Raw genomic sequence first — 21,267 nt, forward strand, 5'->3', positions numbered from 1 at the left:
ATATTGGCGTGCATTTATGTTTTTTTGCACTCCCTTTTTTTTCTGAGTGTGTGCCTGTGGATCGGTGCCCTGAAACCTGAGACGCGTTTAGGACTTTGGCCCAGAGCTACGCCCGCAACTTGATGGTTATTTACGAACCTGTTGCAGTTGCTGCAGGCAATCCGTTGGGGCCCGAGTGCATATATAACCGGGTGGTGGGGCGGGAGGTGTGTTGGGTGGCATGGGGGTTCCGACAAATGGGCACACGCCCAAAGCACCGAAAGCGTTGTCCGTTTGGCAGGCGGCGCACCTGACGCTTCGTCCAAAAGTGGAAAGTAAACTTTACATGGCCGGCAATTTACATGCGTCGCCTGGTCCCGCTTCCCCGCTCCCTCCCCTCACGCGCATACACGTCGCTCCTCCCTTCGAAACCCCTTTGCGCCCCCCTGCCCCAACAATCCCCCTTCCTTCGGTATCTTTCTCTTTATGTTGAAAGCGTCGCACATTTGTATTTTATTTATTTTTATGATACCCGTTGATTTGAAAGAAACCCTTTCTCCGTCGCTCTTTCGCCGTATCTCCCCGATTTCTCTCCTTTCCGCTGCATTCTTGTCTTGGGATTGCGTAAAGTTACCGTTAGCTGCTTGGATTTGATACGTGCGCCTGTGTGAGTATGTAAATGGAAGCGTGGGACATGTGGGCCAGCACCAACCGTCAACCCAATGCGGTTAACTCACGGTTACTGTGGCCCATGCACAGAGAGAATAGAGAGTGCAGTTCCTTGTAAATTTAACTAAATACAAATTATACGAATAAAAAGAGGGTTTGATACATTTCACGTTAAAGTACTCATTACAAGCGCTCATTTTGCAATATTGAAATATATTCGGAAATATTTTATTTTCCAGTGTGCTCTGATCAACGACGCCGCTGAAGTTGTTGGATTTTGGGCCAGCTGAAGAGGCACAGCATCCGCTAGAGTTCCTCATTTGGCTTCTAGGTGCGCATCCGCCTTCGTCTAGTGGATTCGGATTTGGATTCGGCTTTGGACCTCGACTTCATCAACTCGTTTTCCGACGTTGCGATTGCTGATGTTGCTGCCGTGCTTTTGACGCTGCTGCTGCCTCGGTGTTCTTCTCCTTGGCTGCTTCAGCGTCTGGTTTCCCACTCATTTGCTTAATTTCAATTTCGTTTCGTTTGCCATTTATGGCACAATGACCATGAACGGTTGTTAGACAGCTATTGGCGGTGTTGGTGTCTAATATCATATAATTTTTGTGCGGAGGATGTAACTGCTTATTCCAAATAGATACAGCGATAGTGGTACACCGGGCTGGGCCTCTACATACCCATATATCCCCGTTGCAATGAGATCACCAGGCGCAGACAACGCCCTTTGCGATCGCTTTCCCCAAAAGCACTTGATCCAAAGAGCTTTTTCTCCTGAATGACTCATTCCTAACCAGCAGTACCTGCAAGGGGATACAGTAAAACCCCACAACTGAACGATTTTAGTTAATAAATACGCAGCACATATAACTTTTATAAAAATATTTTTTTTTCACTACGGGAAATCTATCCTTTTGATCAATCTCTATTTCTGATAACGTTGCGGATGATTAATTTTTGTAGTACATACATGAAAACGTAGAGTATGTTTCAAGAAATTTCGTTAAAATTCAAAGAAGATTTTTCGAACTAGTTGTCAAAGCTTAAGTACAACATATCTTGCGAATCCACTAGTATACAATACAATTATTTTTTTCTACTGTAGTGAAAAGCTTTTTCTGGCGAGGAAAGAACGGAAGAGCTCCGCTTCAGCCGACGCAATTGAGCCACGAGCTCAGCGCTTGACACATTGCATTTCATTAACCAATTAACATAATTAGTGTTCATCAATCAATTAATAATTCCGCTCAGTGCAGAGCGAACCGCTCGTTTCGAGAGCGGAGTCCGCAGGCATAAATCAAAAGTCGAAATACACTTGTTGCGCCCAAGAAAAAAAACAACTTGGAAATCCCACCTCAAAACAATAACAATCCCTGCTCCCCAAGTCTCCACTGAGCTGAGCTTTCCGCTTGGAGAGTTGGCTCTCAGGCTCTCTCCGGGCTATTGAGTTTTCTGGTATTGGTTAGAGCAGAGTGGAGCAGAGTCGAGCCCCAAACTCTCCAACGATCGCTCAGTTGGCGTTGGAGAACGAGAGCGAGTGAGAGAGGGCGGCCCTGCGCATGTGTGTTGCGATGTTGTGAGGAAAAGGGTTCTTGAACTTAAAAGGGGTCAAAACATAAAACGAAACTCGAAGTGCCTTGGCACATAGGCAAACCGAGCTCTCCTCTCTCCACTTTGCTCGGGTGTGTCCATGTGTTGGTGCCTCGGCATCTGTGTGCTCGCCTGTCTAGGCGCGTGTGTGTGCGGGTATCTGTGTGAGTGCCTGCTGCTCGTCATGCTGCCGCTGCTCTGCCGCTGCGCTGCCCTCGCTATTTCCTCCGTTCGCCTTGTCTCTCGTCTATTCCGTTTTCTATTTGATTTCTACCTGTTGTTGTTTTGGCTTAAAGCCTGCTCCCCTTTTACAGCGCCTGCCCCCCTTCGCCCCGTCGGTCCTCTCAGCCAGCTCGAAGGCACGCACTAACCGCATGCCTACACTCGCCAAAAACACATTCGAATCCTAAATATAGAAGTACTTAGGATTAAATGAATTCGACACCTGCTACTAAATGAAATACAGTGGAACTACGCTAACTTGGTGGGCTAGCTTGAAAGTTAAATTATCAAAAACTGTAGTAGGCGTAATTTGTTACGATGTGTATGCACTAAAAGGTTTCGATATACTCTATAGAAAAGTAGTAATCGAATAGTAATAGTAATCCTGAAGAAATCAAATTTCCCCTCTCTGTAAACATGCGTTAGGCTTAGCTGGAATTTGGGTTCCTCCTCCTTGGCGAGCATGAAACTTTTTCGTGTTTACCACTTTTCTCGTAAACAAGACGACTTGAGCTCATCGTGGCTATTTTTAGCTGGGGTGCGTAGGATCGCATCGAAACAGATCCGTTGACCCAAAATAAAGGCCCAAAAGACGTGGCGGGATGGGTCTTCGTTTTGACCAGCGAACAGGAGTCGCTCTCATCGCCGTGAACCATTTGTGTAAACAATATTATTTATGACGCTACCCTATTCCGATCCGGATCCCTAGTCGGAGCCCAGCGAACCCCTCGCCCGGTCTTCTGTACTCATTGCTATTTACAATTCCATTCCTTAGGTTTCGTTTTACTTCGTTTCGTGCCTCCATTTGTCCGTAGGCTCCTTTCTCCCTCTTCTTCTTGTTCTCTGCGGCTCTTCGGCAGCGATTCCTTACCTTTTCACGCTCCGCTGGTTCTCGCTCCACAGACACAGATACAGATACGTCCCGTATCTGTGTGTCTTCGCGTTCGAGCGTGTGCATGTGTGCGATTCAATCTCGATTGTCAATCTAGGCGGTTAGAAAAGATGTTTGCCTTTGGCCTGGAACAGGAACGAGAACGGCTAGAGAATGGGAACGCGCTCGGTCAGCGACCTCCGGCGATTACACGTGTTGTAAATTAGTTTAGGATTCCCTCGTCCCATTTGGGGAATATTAATGCTTGTTTGCTTGCCCAACGCTTGTCAGCTCTTCAGCAAGTGAGGTTTGGACATTCCGCAGACAAAAGTCCCTGGCAATGATCCGTCGGTTGTGATCCATCTTCGGAGAGATAATGACCTAAATGTCCTGCCTTAAAGATTATCCCATCGACACGTCGATAATCCATATATTTATATCATTATGAGTAAAGGAATGTTGTCTATCCACACCAAGTGGACAAAAAATACTCATCTGAAGAACAAAGTAGTAAAAGCTTTTCAAAAGACATTTTTCGAACACAAGACTTAACGTATCGTAACAATTTATTTAATAATCCGACCACTGATCTCTCTATACCCTCTAACATAAAGATAAGATCCCCAAGGAACCCATCTTGCAAGCATACAATGTTTTCCCTCATTAATTGATGTACAGGAAAAATGACTTTTCACACACAAGAAAAGCAAACACAAAAGAGCGTCTGAAAAACGAAGAAAAGTCAGCCACCACCTGATGATGACTGTTTACAAGGGATCGCAGCAGACATATAGCTTTTCCCCAGGAAAACCCAGTCTATACAGCCGGCGGACAAAAGATTTCTAAATTATCGACTTACCCGAGCCCAAGCTGAAGATCGCTCCTCGGTTATGGGACCGCTGATTTCTGCCCAACTGGCTTGGGGAGGATCAATTGTGATCTCACGACGTCAAGCTGTGATCGCCACAGTGCCACCTGATCCAACACAGATATCCAATCAAGAGCAACAACAATTTCACACCTTTGCACCGTTAGAGAGGGGAGAAAAAGGGCGTGGCAGCAGATATGGACGGACCCACGGATCCAAGCTGAGCTTATCTCCTCTGAGGACCCCTTCCAACCGGTTCCCAAAGATACTTTCTAGGCTGGCCTAGCTGGCGACTGACTTGTGATTACTAAATTAGCACTCTCCTGACTGTCTAACCCCCTACCCCCTTTTCTAATTGCCGTTGCCGGGTTGAAAGCCACAAAAAGCAGAGACATGAAGCAAAGAAATTCCTTTTTAATTAGCGTCCCATGCGAACGTCATCCCAAGCTCAAAAACGAACAGATCTGCGGACCGACTTCCAGCTCCAATCACCTGCAACTGTCCCAAAAATTGTGTTGCGTCATAATCAGCGACTGGTGGGAACTTCCGCACACAAAACACAATCAACGGCCACCGTCCACAGATTCTAATGTCATTCGATCGCACTCAGAAAAATACCTGCAAATGGACCTGTCTAACTTACACAAGGAAATCTGTTTAACAACAATAGTTTCATATCTATTTATAGTTTAGACATGAAATACGTTCAACGCTTTAAAATACTAATATTGCTTCAGACTTCACAGTTTTTGTTCAAGTGTAACTTGCCTAATGACACTCTGGCGGCAGTGGAGCTGGCCCTTTTGGGACCCTCAAATCCGGAAATGTCTCTCCATCTCTTTCGCCTTGGGATCGGATGTGACAAAGCGGTTTGGGCAACTGCTGACCCCATGTGAACCGAGTACGTTGCGTGAGTCCGGTAGCCAGGACCATGAGATCCGTGAAATTACCGTGAAACGCCGAGTCGGTTGCCCTGGTGAGCTGCTTCCCACAACAAGTTGCATAATTTACACGCTCTATGGCCGCAAGCCCCTACCCCAACCCGCCTCTGACAGGACCTTGCACCTGTGGCTGTTGGCCGCGCAGGATCCTGGCCATTATCCTGACCCTTATCGAGGACAGCCAACAAGTTGGCCGGTCAAGCGAGCCACTTTCACCCTCCCTCGAAACTTTAGGACTGAGCAATCACAGGGCTCGATCAACTGGTTTCGGGCCAGCAGAGAAATATTTCCCATGATCTGTTGCTCAAAGTGGTGAACAAGGTTCCGCGGGGGAAACAAATTCGAAATTAAATTTTTATTTTGATTTCTTTGGCCGACTCCCCGCTTAATGGCCCTTGACTTCGGTTCCCGGTTATCCTTGGGAACGTAACTCTTTCATACGGCTCCGTCGCGTATGAACCATAAAATCATTCCCCTAAAAGGGTCCACATTTTCGTTACTCCATTCTTCCCACGTTCCGATTCGATCCTTTGCCCCCAGCAAGGATCAATCGCAGACGTATTTAGATACAATTTGATGTTTTTCGAGGTCTCGAGGGTTGCCGTTGCGTCCTCCTCGAAGATCCTAGATCCTCTTCAAACAGACATGGACGTTGACACAAACACCTGGCCATTGGGCCGAGGATTACAAGCAAATAACTCAAGTCAAGCGGCGGAGTAATGTTTGCTGAGGATCGACTGTACCCTGGCAGGACTTGGGTGCAATTACGGGTGAATGGGAAAACGGTGGGGATTGTAGGAAATTACAGGCAGGCACGAAGATGGTGCCCCCCATCCACACCCTTCTCCGCCTGCCACCCCTTCGGACTCCGAGCACAAAGCCTGCTCTTTGTCTGGTATCTCTGGCCCCCTGTGTTTCGGTATTTACCAGCGGCAAAGAAAACAGATCGCAGAGAAAGAGAAACTCGAAGAGGCATCCGTGACCAGGATGGATGGGGATGGGGAGGGGTGGCAAAGGGGAAGGTGAGCAAACAGCGTATCCTGTACCCTTGCACAGACGTTGACTCTTATTATCTGTTGCGCCACTTTAAGCCACTCAGCCGGGGACTCGCCGATAGGGGGGAGCTTCAAGGAGTGGGGTAGGTGCACTGCAAAACTACAGCGGTAGTTAATAATTAATAAGTGAATAATATAAGAAGCTAAAATGTTTAAAAATTAAGCTTATGTTTACATTGGCTATAAAATCAGTAAGGCACCCAATTATGTTAGAACGCGTAAGGTAAACAGCGTAGAATATTTTCTCAGTGCAGAAGGCCATTGCATGCACACATGAAATCTCAAGCACTTGCAGGAAGGGATCGGGAACGGGGCGAATAAAGAGTGGAAAGCAGGGAGCTCGGAGCAGGGTAGCAGGAATGGCTGGGATGGCAGGGATAGCAGGGAGCACACTACCCAGGCGAGGACGTGCCGCCTTGGCACAATTGGTCCGCCACAGGGTGCAGGGTACTTGGACGGAGATGGGACGGGACCTGGTGGGACCTGCTGGTACGGGACGGGACGGAGTCGAAGTCGGAGTCGGAGCCCAGACCTCGAGGATCGCTGTCAGAGTCAGCCGTGTGTATCCACTGCCGAATGCCGCGAAGGGGGATCTCAACGAAGTTATTTATTCTCTGGCGCTGCTCTCGCCGCGAGTGAGTGTGTGTATCAGAGGATACTTTTATAGCCCGCCCCATGCCCCTCTGATTTGCATTCCGATGTGTGTGCAGCGGGCCCAGCCCAGCCCAGAAAAAGCAACTCGAGATGGAAGAAAACAATAAACGCGATCCCTTTCGCTCCGCTTCGGGGGCTCAGAGGGTGCAAAAAGGCGGTGGCGGGCGGAGGGCGGGGACTCGCGGAGAAAGAGGTAATTGTAACGTGCGAATGGCCAACTGAGAAATATTTTCAATTTGCTAAATAATATGTCATCCGACGGCCGCGGCGATCAATCCTTCGGAACGGGAGTTGAATTTCTGAGTGCCGCTCTCTTTAATTTGCATACAGTGCGTTTCGCTGCCTTAAGGCGGAAAGGGGACTCAAGATATGCGGCAGCACATGGGTCTGGTTTCGAAAAGGATCATATTGTGCCGAGTGGTGCTTATGAAAGTGTTCGTGTTTCGGCGAGTATATATCTTTGGTAATCTTAATAATAAAGTTAACTTTTGAGTTCAACTCTTCGTTACTTTCGAAACGAGACGCCTGCCTTGATTGAACTCAATTCCATGAATCAACGAGAGCCCTATTTACTTGGGGGTAACTCGTGGTCTCGCTGCTTCGTCACATTCCCTTATCTTCAGATCGGTTCTAAAAACATTTTCTTTGAAATATTCGACCAACAGGCACTCCGCAAAAGGTCTCTAGTCATTAACCCTTCGCAGTTTCCTGATACATAAAACATTTTCTGGACGAATTTTTTGTGGGAAAGCCATAAAACGATTGTTTCTTCATTTTTGATTGCATTTTATTACGCACTCCTTGTGTTCCGCAACCGCCGCCCCTTCCCCGCAGCCGAAGAGATCGCCTCGAGATCCAGGAGCCCAGATACTCGGCTTCGTTTCATTTTAATGACTTTGACATGCATTTGACCTGGATGTGGCGCAGATTACAGAATGACCACCGCGGCGGACTGGCAGGATCTAAAAGTTCCAAGTGTGTGGCGATCCCCAGAAAAAGACCGGTGCTTTGGCCCTTTTTTCACCCGCAGATGAAGTGCTCTTCAGGCGGCGTGTCAACGACTCTTGGGCCATTTGAATGCCCCATGTTAGCGGCCTTTGTCGCATTTCATTTCATTTGAGTTAATTTCGCAAGCAGCCATCCACGACGGCGATCGACAAGCAGACATGGCCATGACAAGAAATCCTTTCCGAGAAACATAACGCACCGAACATGAAATCCATTTGTAAAGCATGCTTTCGGCTTTTGCAATTCGAGGCCAAACGGGGGCCACTGGTATATCCAAGTCCTCTCTGGTTCTGCTGGCATGTGGTGTGGTCATATCGAACTCTACCTCCCAGTTGCACATCAGCCGCAGCTCCAGCGGCGGCTGCTCTGCCCACTGCAGTCAGCCAAGCAGCTAGAAGCCGAGCGGCTAAACAGAACCATCCGTCCATCCACACATCCCATCCAGCCATTCGGCCATTCATCCATCTATGCAGCCACAGCCATGGCTATCCCCAGCTGGAAGGCTCTCGTGTCTGTCGGGTTGAATGAACCAAAAGAGAGCAACTGTCGCTGCACATGGAGAAAGTATATAGGTTGTTGAATTATCTAGCACTTACAATGGCCTTGTTCGTGGGATATAGATGTCCTAACTAACCTAACAACTCTAGATTTCATCAGCTAACAAAAATCAGATACCACAAAAAATAATCCTAAATTTTTCTAAGTGTGATATGGTGCTGGGGCTGCTGCCAACTCTCTCCTGCGGCACTCGTGCGTTTCCTTCAGCAATTTGCAACAGCAACAGATGCCTGACATTGCCTAGACCCACTCGCAAATGCGGTTTGATCGCGAGTTCCTTCTTGGTCGGGCGAATTACGTATACGGGCCAGGCCAAGATTGCGGTTGCCACAGCTTCCATCTTCCTGCAGCCAAACTGAGAGGCCCGCGGAAAACCGCAATGGACAGATCGAGCGACAGAGACAATTTCCTTGGCCAGAGGAAAAGCTAAGCTGGGCATGAATAACCATTTAAGTGCTTTCCCAGGCGGCGGTCCTGAGAACTTGGACCGCCGACAGGTGAGGCTTTAGCTTTGGCTTTGGCTTCGACTTCGACTTCCCACTTACCAAAAACAGAGGAGTAGGAAAATGTGAAGGCAGGAAAGCGGCGACCTCGCAAAACCCTTCATTAACCAAACGTCACCTCCTCTGGAAAGAGTCGGGCATTCAACTCTCTGGCCATCCACCATCCATCCACCTAACCACCCATCCGGGCCGACTTTTCACACAATATTTTCCTACATATCTGTGCGGCCTTTTGCTCTGTTTTTCCTGCTGCGGTCGGGGGGAATTTCCCTGCCCTCCACGTCTTGCTCTTGATCGCATTTGCGCATGCGCACAATTTTCCCGCAACAATGCAAAGGCCAAAGAAGACACAGGCCTGCAAAAAATGGGAATTGAAAGAAAAAGAGTGCAGTTCAAGTGCCTTTCTCCGTCGTCACTTGGGAGGTTGAGAGGGCCAGTCAAGAATGGACCAAGCTCCAGTCCCAGTAACAGACCGAAGCCAAGACCCCTTCCCATACCCAGACCTACTTCACAAAAAGGGGAACTTTTTGTGCGCGTTATAAAGTGAAGAAGTCTCATTTAACTTATTATGCGCAGCACGGAGTCGCTATCCGCAGAGTTGACAAATTCCTTCGGCTTAAGAACGGGAAGGCAACCAGACATGCAGATAGCCGTGCTTCAAATGGGAACAAGTTAAGGATCTCTGGCAATCCTTAACCGAACACACCTTAAACACGCCTCGCATAAAGTAGCCCAAGATCACTTCAAGCTCGCAGTTTAGTTATTGTGCAGGTTTATTATACAGTAAGAGATGTATGCTCAACGCTCCTAGTACTGATCTCAAAAATAAATCCATAAGTCAGTCAGTTAGTTGGCATCATTCCTTGCTCCCAATTCAGGCCACTTTGGGGCCTCCAGCGTCCACTCCCAGTTAACTTTCGAAACTGTACACAAACCCGAGAGCAAACACAGCTCAGAAATCCCAAGGAAAACAAAGCGAAACCCGAAAAGACCGATGAATCGAAAATGGAACCCCCATTTCAAAACGACACAAGTAACGAGCCGCCAGCAGCGAAGAAGCGATGGTGGCGAGGACGAAAGGATTGCGATTGCGTCAAAAGGCAAGCACACAGACACACCATTCCCACTCACACAAATGCCGCCTGGATAAACATATCTCCCAGATGCGATGTATCCCTTTTTTCGTGGGATCCGCGAGGCTCAACAGGTAGAGGAGTGCGAGACCGCAGCGCAGCAAACTGGTTTCACCAGATTCCAACTTCCAAGGAGCGGCTGAGGTCTGAGGACTGAGGACTGTTGACTTTTCAGTGAGGACTGAATCCCAAACTGAATCTGAATCCGAAGACTGTGAGTGGCATACAAAGCGCCCGAGAACCAGTTTGATCCTCTGGCCGATGAGTTGGCGTAAAAGCAATTTTAATGTCCTGTTCCCAGTCCACAAAGTCATGAATAATCGCCAATCGCGTACGTGTGTGTAGGATGGAGGACTCCTGTCTCCAGAAGATCTCCTGCCCCTCACTTCCCCTGTTTTAGTGATTTGTTTATTCTTCTTCCATCACTCGTTGACTCTTGTTCGTGTGTGTGTGTGTGTTGGTGTGTGGTGTGGACCCTGGCCGATCCTTTTGAAACACTGCTTGTGGTGACTGTACTTGGGGTGCCATAAAGGATGACTCGGTGATCGATCTTCTGAAATGCAGTTAAAAGCGATGAGCCTGTGAAGACTAAATGTTACCTTGCACATTTCTACAGAAGCCTTTATATTTAGCAATAATCAGATAAACGTACACCTTCTTTCCGTACCGAAAGGTCCCCAACCCTTTTGCTAACTCAATTCGGGCGCAACTGTACGTCTGGAAAATGTGATCCCCCAGCGCCAAGAAATGTCATGGAATCAGCAAAAACGCTGGCTGCCCCTGGGAGATTCCTTGAAAATCCTTTACAGATAAACACAAGTGCACTTCAGTTTCGAAATACGCCGAGAGGGCAACGGGGCAGAGGCGAAGAATTACCCCAGCTGAAGATCAAATATACATTTGAGTAAACAAGCGGGGCATTCCGACGAAAAAATGAGGAGCGAAAGGGATACATACCCCCGCCCCAGGGGCAGCACCACCAAACAGCACCAATGCAGGCAGCCTTGAGAGGCTGACAGCGATTATGATGACGGCGGTGTTTACATTTCCCCACACGAACTGAAATCCAAAGCCCCCAGCCAAAACCGATCCGCATCGCACTGGAACCCTTGAGAACTCCTGCGCGGCTCCTTTGGGCAGGGCATCAGCACCATCAGCAGCATCAGCATCGGCATTGGCAACATGAGGCAACCACGACCACATTCCGCATCCAGCTGGGCGTAGAGGCAGGCAGAGATCACGAGAGATCAAGTGAAGGGTGCACCGAGAAAAGCCCAAAGAAAAAGGATTGTGAGGCGCTGCCTCCGTCGCCGCTGCAGTTGCAGCTGCAGCCGACTTCGGCAGAGGCGGAGACTAGGCAATGCGCTGCCCCACGAGGTGACGGGGGTTCATTGAACTCGGCAGGCAACTCCTCGCACAGAGGAGCGGGCAGCAGAGATGACAGCATGTCCACTTTCCACAGGATACAGCTATATGAAACTGGAAAAATCTGCTAATGTAAAGGGAACACCTCCTCCTGTTCTTTCTATGTCTGAAGCTATGCATATATATATGTAAATTGGGCATTCATAAGCACATATAAATATATTTACAATAACCGAAAAAGGATAGATCTGGCGGGAAAACATCCAGCCCGACATCACTGACTGGGGGATCTGGGGAGAACGATCTCCGCTCTTTTGCGATTGGAGGACGACAACTGCGCGCCTGCAGTGGCTGCAGTGTGTATCTGTGTGAGCGGCCAAGGAGTTTTTCCTGCTTTTCTTGTCGCATCCTACAGAAAACAGGGACTGGGGAGATCGACTTTATTATTACAGCTATTTGGGCGGCGGCAGCAGGAAGGCTGGAAGGCTGGAAGGCAGGAAGGAAGCGGCGTCGTCGTCGATGATGGGCCTTATAATCCTCCGCGCGCTCAGCTGCATTCGCCGCGATGCTGGCACTTTCCAAGTAAAAATAGAAAATAGATAAAAACGCAATTTGCCGGGCTGTGTGTGTGTATCTGCCGGCAATTTGTGGATAGACAAAGGAACAGGAATTCGCTTCTATAGGAGCCTCTCCTTACCTGACCGACTGCTTAGCATAAAAATAGAGGCGGAATATATCGAAGTTCGTTTCTATTTAAAGGCCAGATCGAGTGATTGGCATCCTAATGGTAAATTAATTGAAATTAAGGGAGAAAATCATTGGTCCCTCCTTGAGTTCTGCTTCCCAATCGATTAATCAGCGACGATTCATTAGGAGGAGGCTCACTCAAAGTTCCCGAGCCTCGAAAGTTAAGTGGCTGCGGGGATCGTTCAATTGATAAATTGCTACCCATGTGGGAAGTTTCAATCTCCGGCAGTTGTCCTGGCAGAAGGAGCCACTGCAATCTGCGGGCTGTTTATGGAAATCGTAATGAAGAGTGACGATTCCTGCACTGCCATGCAGGAGTACACAAATAGCCGGAATAGCACCGAACTTACCCCCAAAACAGGGGAAGGTCACCCAGCCATCGCAACCCCCGGGAAGGACCCACATAAAGCCTTAAGTGCCCCGGTTCTGCGACCGAAAATAGACCGCCTGCATCCGACCAGAAGGAGCTACCGATCTCACACCCCGCGCACCGGGGTTAAGTAATGTCCACACTGGAAAAAACCAAGTTCGATTGCAAAGCATTATTTATTATCTATTAAAATAAATATTTTAATATCTTTCAACATTTCACATATAGTCATCCATTTGCCTTATCCCGAATTCTTTTGTAAAAATGAGTTAGTAGTCTAAAATTACTAATTCCTTATTCCCAGTGTAATAATGATCTTTTCCACCCCGGACTCTGTTTATGTTTGGTAACCGCTTAACAGATTTTTATCTCAGCAGCGCACAAATTACTCAACAGCAACTAGCGATCGGATTGAGTCTCCTGCGGGGTCGTATTCCTTGACAAAGGCGTGGGCGTGGGCGTGTCCTGTTTGCTATTCCTGGAACACACGCGTATCGCAGCACGCACATCTCGAGGATCAGCATTCGGTCCACGTGAGTGGCGAACGTCCTTTCATGCCTCTGCAGCCTCATTGTCTTGGCTATTCATAATCACTGACTTTCAGCCTTTCTGCCTTTTGCCTTCCCTATCTGCTGGCATTTTTCCATTTTCTTTTCCTTTGTCTGCCGAGTCATTGTTTGCCCTTTTCTTTGCTCTATTCCCCTTTTCCTTCAGGTTTTCCTGGGATCATTGAACTTCCGTCGAGGATCATCGGCTCAGCTCGATGGCTGTTTATAATTAGATGAACAAATTGAGCAGCGACTTTTTGGTTTTTTCAGGGTGGTGGTTCCATGGTTGAAATAAAGTCAGAGGCCACTGAGAAAATAGGTCAACCATAATCAATAGAAAAATATTTAAACTAACGTTAGATTAAGATCAATTAAATGTAGTTTAATTACAGCACTTACTTTATGCATTATATTATATTTCAAATCAAGTAAATTCTGCTGGCGAGGACTTTAATTCAGTTCGTTCCCAGGACCATTGATCCTGCCCTCATCGAGAAGTCAACTCCCTGATCGGTAGCATCCGCGGATCCTGCATAATTTCCGGAACTCGACATGCCGCCGGACGCGTGTTATCCAGTGATTACTCCCTGTTCGGTGGCACAACTTCTTGAATTGAATGTGCGTCGCCCTCAATTAAGGCAATCAAGTCGGGTTTTCGGAGGGATCCTTTACCCGCAGAATTCACAAATTACACAACAGCTTGTTCGAGTTTTTAATTGAACGTAATTGGGGGTTGATCCTGCCCAGAGGCATTTGCCTCGCAGTTTTCCCCGCCTCGCGGCTTTCCCATGGCAACCACTGCAGCTAGAAGAAATCGAGCATTGAACCCTTTCCACCAAAAGAAAGGCGAGGAGAACAGAGAGGAGGAGACGGGAAAAGGGAGTCGGGATGCACTTGGTTGCTACTTGGCGGACTCCGCATGCACCCATTTTCATTCCCATTCACATGCACTTTTTGCCGCCTGCTCCGCGTGCCCCACCGCGCCCCGCGTTTCCCATTTTCCCATTTTCCTATTTCCCCATTTCCCCGCCCATCGGGAGTTTCCATCCATTCCGTTCCAAGCGACTGCTAATGGATTCTACGCGGCGCTCTTCTGCCTTTTCCTTGCTTTATCACTTGTCCACTTCAACAGCACCAGTTTCCCCTGGTCCTAGACGCCCATAGCGCTGTACACTCGCAGAAAAGATGCGATCTAGCCTTCAAGGAAATATGATTTAGTTGCTTATTCACAGGCTTTTCTAAACCAGATGGCACTCTGTTATGAATTAGTTTCTCAGTATTAATTTGTTTACACATGGAACTACTCTCTTGAAATATCTCCGAGTGTCCCCTACTCCTGGCATTGCCTTCCATTCCGTGGTGGGGCGAATGCACTTTGCCAGCGCCAAAGGTTTGCTTTTCCTCTGCGCTCTCCTTCAGCTCATTTGCCCCTTGGCCTATCGCACGTTTTTTCCTGCTTTCCCGTGGCCGAGGAAAAACTATGCCTCCTCCTGCCCCGCTCCTCCTCGCCGGCATTTCCTTGTGCCCTCCACATTGTATTATTTACGCTCGCCGCCCGGTCTTGTGATAAGCCTCTGCGGGTCTTCCGCCCCTCGACCGTCCGGGAGGATTTTAAAGTCATCGCCGGACAATGTCCCAGACTTGCGGCTCTCGGTTTTCCTCCCCAGCGCCGCTGATAAGCGACCTCGGGACCGCGCGCCTGGTCAACGCCCCCAGAAGAACGCACTGATAGTGGGCACTGCTCGGTCGTTCCTTTTAGGACCTAAATATTGATTTTTTTATGATTTTATCGTGTCATATCAGCGAATCGAGTCATGCCAGGATGTATAGTAACAGAATCAGCGTTTTTGACCGGACACACTGAAAACAATTACATCGTTTATTGGAAGATGAAAAAGACTTGAATAGGCGAAGAAAGGGTTATCGTCAGCTGCTTATGTCAATTACAAAGTAATCATATTGGTGATCATAAAAAGCAAATCTAAAACCTAATTGGGATTCACTTTCTCAAGGAGTCATTTACCTTCTTGTGTAATTATTACCATTATGATAGAGACAGAAAACTTTTCAGTGCAGATACAAACACTTTGATAGACTGCCATAACTCCTGGCAGCGATAAGGACGGGAATGTGCCCTGTCCCAGGACGCTTATCGAGTGTTGATTTGCCTTATCGATGTGGCAGGGCAACGGCTAATCGGCAACAGGACTCAGCCCCATGCCCATCCTCCCTCCTTCTCCGGCGATAAGAGAACAACATGGGTATCGATTCCGGAGTTTTCCCTTCACACTGGCGTGGCACTGTGTTTTTTCCACATATGGCACTATACTCGTACGAGCTGTCTTTACCTTGGCCAAGTGTTACCTTGCCCAAAACGTGAGCGTTGGCAAACTGCTCCAATTATTTGCGAAATTCGCTTCGCTCGATTTTGGATGGCCAAATGTGTGTCTCATGAGTGCCCGAAGCGCTGCTGTTGCAACATTCGAGGCATTTCTTGCTAACTCAGTAAACGTGAACGGAGAAGCCAAGAACAGCCAAGAACAGGCCCCCAAGAATACCCCCGTATCGTGGATGTGTGCCCAAGAGCCCCCAGGTAATTAGGTCATCGGTTGTGGTTGTGACAATTTCGCGAAACGCACAAGAAACGAACTGCGACAGCAGAAAACTTGGATGAAAAATGACGATGCGAACTATGCACTTTCTCCCACCCTTTCCCTCAAGGAAATGCCTCATGCCTATATGGCCCAAAGGAAGGAAGCTAGTGGGTTTTCCAATAACACATATCTCATTCATTCTACAAGGCGGCTAATAAACAGACTGCTCGGGATGCAAAAAAGCAAGCTAGCGGTCAACTGGGCTTGCCCTCCCGGCGTGGTCGGTCCGTAACGGAGATCATCGCAATCCACTGTGACGTCGTCAGATCCCTCCTGGAAAAATATTGCAATGCCTTCGTCATCGAATGACCGCTTCTCCAGCGGCTCTCCATGCCTGCGTGTCCGAAAATCTGGTTGGTCAGCCAGGGAAAGCTTGAGGGGAGCGGGCAAGGGATCCGCCAGAACAACAGCCAAGCCCAGACCCTGGATATTCGAACGGTAATAGACTAGTAAGGGGCGAATCATCCGTCAGCAGGAAAGACATACAATTACCAGGCAGCCCATGAACAGCCCTACTAGAAAATTGATTTCCATTGGGCATAAATTTTGAAACAGATATTTGACAAGCCGATAAAGGGTATAGCTGACCCACACTTTATCTTTCATATATCGAGTTTTCTTTAAAATGCCGGTTTTCAGCCTGCTAGAACTCTTGACTCGAAGGATGACGTTAAGGTCCTCATCGGAAGCTGAAGTTTGCCGAGTATTCAAAAGGGTAAAAACCCTTTAGATAATACAAACTAAAAAAAATCTTGGGATTAGCCAATTACTACCAGAGCTGCTTGCTTACAAATATGATTAGAAATATTTTTATTTTGGCTTTTTCTTATTATATTTTGTTATGGCATCGCAAGCCAATCATTAATAAAAATCATTATCAAAACAATTCCCATATTAGAGTAGTCGCAGTACAGTCGAATTAGAATGGCTGGACTATGTGGTAAGGGTGGTATGAGTGGCTCAACCCCGGTTCGCAACACTATCTAGTTTATTGTAATTGACTTTGTGCCTCGACTTTCAATGGCCAGTGCTGCGAAGAAAAGATAAAGTGCTCCAACGAGAGCTGCCAAAAGTAACTGGAACTGGGTAACCGACTCATGCTCACTCACATGCTGGCAACTCAGCCACTTGGCCAGCACACAGAGCCACTTGGCTAAAATGAGCGGCTCAAGGTCATCACGCCACACAAAAAGAAACAAAACGCAGACGGAGAAAAATGCTGCAAATCTCTCGACGTCTAACTGCAGCCAAAGTCGCACTTGCAGTCGTCTCTCGATGGCCTCGAATCTCGAATCCGCTGCAGCAGCAACAACCCAGCAGCTCCAGCAGCTCCAGCAGCTCCATCAGCTCCCCCAGGGGGGCAACAACAACAAAAGCGGGCTTACGAAATCACGAGCCATTTGAATTGAATGAGCCACGCAGATCGTGGGCTTCTCAGGGGGAGGTGGCGAGGTAGGGAGTGGTGGCCAAGCAAGGCTCATACACTGAGAAAAAACTGCATAGCTATTCATTCCTCTTAAGTACAATCAAAAGCAAGCTTGTACGAGTAGATATCAGACATCAGAACTTCAACGATACTTTTCTCTCGCTGCATTAGATGGAGTTACAAGTCACAAGCACTCTCACACTCGCCCAGAAACAGGCACATACAGACAAAACAAAGCTCGGCGCTTACAAAATTCACACAGTGTTTCAATTGCACTTCACAAGGGAACCTCTGTGTATCGGGGAGCACATCTCTCGATCGTTACAAAATTGTAAGACTTCCCGTTCCTCTCCCTTTCCATCCCAGCCTTCCAGTCCCACATACAAATCGATGGAGATGGAATGCTAGTCGAACACCGATCAAATAAACCGCAAAACTGCCCATGCCCAAAGCCAGCTAAGATCATCAACGGCATCAACGGCATCATCAACAACATCAACATCGTCAGCAGCGGATAGAGAAGCCTAACTGAAACCGAATTTCGGGATCGGAACTTTGAATACCCTGCGAATGAGGCATAGATATTTGCATCTAAGATATGAACTTATAGTTTACATTGGACGATCCAAGTATCTGCATTGAAGAGATGATCAAGAAATAGTAAAATATACTCAATTGCAATATTCCCAGTTTTATGTTTTTTATGAATTCTAGCCAGGTTAATATCGTTAAATATTATGAATATAAATATACCTAGATAGATACCCCCTGTATCTCAAAGCCCTGAAGTACACAAATATCTAATGACGTCGTCCTAAGCAATGAAACACATAATCACTGCGCAGTGGAGCCCAATAATGATAATGATACCCTTTGGCGAGGGTATGGAAACTTTGTCGCTTTGTGGGCGGCATCAAAGTTGCCGTTCACTTGCAATTGCGATCCGATGGTGGGCGGCGTGGAGCGGCTCGGCTCCTCTAGATTTCAGATGGTGGATGTTGATGGCGACTCGGCGAGTTGGTGGACGGGTGGCGTGCCTCGGTGGCATTTGGTGTCATTCGAAGTTAATTGCTGGGAACGAGCGACAGAGGCCGCCGTACCTCGCTTTGGCTCTGGCCCGGATTTGTGTCAACTCTTAAGGTTAACCTCGTAATTATGACTGCTGCTGCTGGTGTCTTCGGTTTTCCTCAGTTCTGTTCTCGACGGTTCCCGTGATTCGAGTAGCACAGAGTTGGACGGATACTTAATTCGAAATCAAACATACTCAAAATTACTTTGTTTTTTAAAATTTCCTAACGCTCATTCACTAGATGATGAGCTTTCCATTTGGGCAGCAGTAGATCGACCGTTAGAAGCCGGTCTCACACATACATATGTACATGTGTATATCGAAAATAGAAATCAAAAGCATTTAACTGCGGAAAAAGTCGCGGAGAAACCCTTCTCTGTCTTCCTACATTTCCTATTTCTTTAGCTTTTTCTCCGCCTCCTTTCCCCACTCCCCCGGTTTCCTTCGCCCATAGAGCACCCTTTTCCGAGTCAGCTTTTCTTTGTGGTCCCAAGCCCGCTGGCGTTCCTCGTTCGGCGGCTCTGGAGTGTGAGAAAATGAGAAAATCAAGGCAGCTACAGATGCATAGATACTCAGATTTGAACAGAGACGGGACGATCTGGCTGTACCGCTCCGTAAGAGGTTCCGTCTGGGTCCGGTTCCCGTTAGAGCTGGAAAAAGGGCAAAGCCAACTCAGATACATTGGTATCTGCGGAGTGAGGATCCCTAGGAAGACGCGAAGCTGGAAATCCGAGTAATGGATTTCGAAACTTCGCCAGCTCAGCTTTCGTTTCGATTATGAAACCCAAACCGAAAGAGTGGGCGGAGGAGAAGGTTTCCTTTATTACTCTGGAAGTTTCCCTGGGGAGACTGGCGAGGAATTCAGGTCAAGCGGGCTTAGGAATTTCTGTGGCGGATCTTGGGAGAATCCCTGGCCGGGTAATCTGAAAATATATATGTATGTACACCAATACGACACTAAACAGGCGAGAAAGGCAGTGCTTAATTATTCAAATGTTATGCGCAATTTAAGTCTTTGTTGTTGTGGCTTATGTTTTTGTTTTGTCCGTATTATTCAACTGCCATTCGATTTCGTTTCGTGGCGACTCCTTGATGGGCAAGTTGGCCAAGTGGGAAACCAGTTTTAGAATCGGCCAAAACCCAAATAGCAGCCACCATCATCGTATTAGAGAATCCCACGCAGAACGCGTTTCACTCACTCACTCACTCACTCAGCTTTTGGCTAACGAAGCGCACGACTTTGGTCTAATAAAAGCAAAACACACATGTGTCCATGGAGACGCACACAGGGGCAGAGGAAAACCCCCACGCACAGGCATCTCTGAAGGTTGGAAAGCCCAGAGAATACACAGGGCGAAACTCTGAGAACTAACCCCATTCCAGCAGATGCCATGAACACCATAGTAGCCAATATTCAAAGGTAATTTATTTAGCTTTCCTCTAATAGTGCAATACTTTTTACCGTGCTCAATGGCGAAATAAAGACTCGCCCTCGGCTCGTGAAGAGTTTTTAATTAAAAGCAAATTTCATCTCAAATAATCCCGCTAAGGCAGCAACAACAATTAAGCAATTAATTTATTTCAGCTGTGTGGCACTTTGAATAGCGGGAAAAAAAATCCAAGCCGAGTAGTAAATGGCCCGGCAGGCGGCCAGATCGGATCAAACCTGTTGAATCGCGGGCCCAGAACAGAACTCTGGGCAGTTCCCCTTCGAGAGAGTGCTTAGCCAAGCGGGTATACCAGATACTCGTCCACTGACCGTGTTTCACGAGGCAATGCAAATTGTCTGGCTACAGACAGCGGGGTTAAAAGGGGTGGGCCCTAGGCAACCGAGGGATGCATTTGGAGCGCCCTGCTGAATCACTTCGGCGGTGATTCATGCCGAGAACGAACGTAATTGTCTGTGGGCTCCATCGAAATTAGTTTCCAAGCTAATGTAAGCTTGCGAAACAATAAAAAGGTGTGCAAGGAAAGATCAATGGAGGGTATGGCGGGTTATGCAAGCCAATTTTCACCACTTGCTCAAAGGTCTCCCCATATTACACGCTTTCATAACAGAGGGTCCCATCCCGTACATATGTTTAAAACCAAACCCAACTAACCGATTGTACTTAAAAAGGCGATTAAGGCTTCCATTATCAGCGCATAAAGAGAGAGATAACGGCCTTCCTAGACATGTCTTATCTGTCGCCCAAGTCTGGTCCCTCAATCCTTTTCCACTATCAGCGGTGCCAAAGTCAAAGAACTCCCATATCTATGCCAGAAATACAATCTTAGATGCGGGGAACTGTTGCCGTTTCCCAAGAACACGCACTGATTGACGGTCTTTCCCATGCATGCCTAATGATCCTTCAAATGGGCCCTAATAACGACCAGCCCCCTTTGGGATCGGATCAGGTAACGCCCCCTCCCGGGGGTTACCCTAAAAGCGACACGCTCCCAAGACCCGTCAGGCAGTTGACCAGTGGGCTACTTGTGCCACGGTGCACAGCAACACTAGTGTATAAGGTTTATATTTAGTTTTGCATTTTATCGTACTAAAGAGTGTTATTTTCCAAACCGTAAAGAAAACAGCGAATTGCCAATTGCATTGCAAACAATTCTCTCAGTGCAGGGCAACCCCAGCAACAATTATTCAACTTAAAGTTGGTGCAGCGGGGAAAACATCGAATCATTTCGGTTTCAGTTAGAAGTGCGCGCGAGCGTTCTCGAAAGGGGCGCTGGGGGGCGGGGCTGTCGGTGGGAGGTTGAGCGAAGAGGAGAGTCGAGCATACGAGGCACGCTTTTCCGATCAAACCAGTTTTTCGTAATAGCTGGCATTTGGAATTTGTTACTGCCGATATATTGCTGCACTTGGAATGCGCCCAGTTAGAAATTCCCGCACCACGCCCCTCGGCGCCGATCCGCCCCTCTCAATAGAGAGTTGACTATTTTTAGCGGGCACCAGAACTTCATTAAAATACAATCAATTTGCAAGTGCAGCGCGGAGAAAATAACAAACAAACACCAGCCACCCACTCTCTCTTTCTCCCTCCCC

The 21,267-nt window shown here is 47.7% G+C and overlaps 1 protein-coding gene and 1 long non-coding RNA gene across 3 annotated transcripts; both read right to left on the reverse strand.

The window, feature by feature from the left end:
* Positions 1-11,889: 11,889 nt before the first annotated feature.
* On the reverse strand, positions 11,890-15,528 carry LOC123327287. Of its 2 annotated transcripts, none has more exons than XR_006541921.1 (3): positions 13,481-15,528; positions 12,114-13,388; positions 11,890-11,990 (listed from the first exon to the last, which is right to left on the reverse strand). It is a non-coding gene; the product is annotated as an uncharacterized LOC123327287 (long non-coding RNA). The 2 variants fall into 2 exon arrangements; XR_006541920.1 differs by lacking the exon at positions 11,890-11,990 and having other exon boundaries at positions 12,023-13,388; positions 13,481-14,941; positions 15,105-15,528.
* Positions 15,529-15,829: 301 nt separating this feature from the next.
* On the reverse strand, positions 15,830-16,364 carry LOC27209316. The gene is made up of 2 exons (XM_016184758.3): positions 16,222-16,364; positions 15,830-16,158 (listed from the first exon to the last, which is right to left on the reverse strand). The coding sequence occupies exons 1-2, from the start codon at positions 16,339-16,341 to the stop codon at positions 15,871-15,873; spliced, it is 408 nt and encodes a 135-aa protein (XP_016037132.1). The 5' UTR covers positions 16,342-16,364; the 3' UTR covers positions 15,830-15,870.
* Between the last annotated feature and the right edge of the window lie 4,903 nt (positions 16,365-21,267).

The sequence above is a fragment of the Drosophila simulans genome, chromosome 3R (assembly GCF_016746395.2).
Source record: "Drosophila simulans strain w501 chromosome 3R, Prin_Dsim_3.1, whole genome shotgun sequence".
Lineage (NCBI taxonomy): Eukaryota > Metazoa > Arthropoda > Insecta > Diptera > Drosophilidae > Drosophila > Drosophila simulans.

What these genes read in the sequence shown, in the direction of transcription:
- LOC27209316 (XM_016184758.3), bottom strand. Translation starts at nt 16,341, where the DNA reads ATGAAAGATAAAGTGTGGGTCAGCTATACCCTTTATCGGCTTGTCAAA. An exon ending in TCATGGGCTGCCTGGTAATT is followed by an intron (nt 16,159 to 16,221) that starts GTATGTCTTTCC and finishes TCGAATATCCAG; the next exon opens with GGTCTGGGCTTGGCTGTTGT.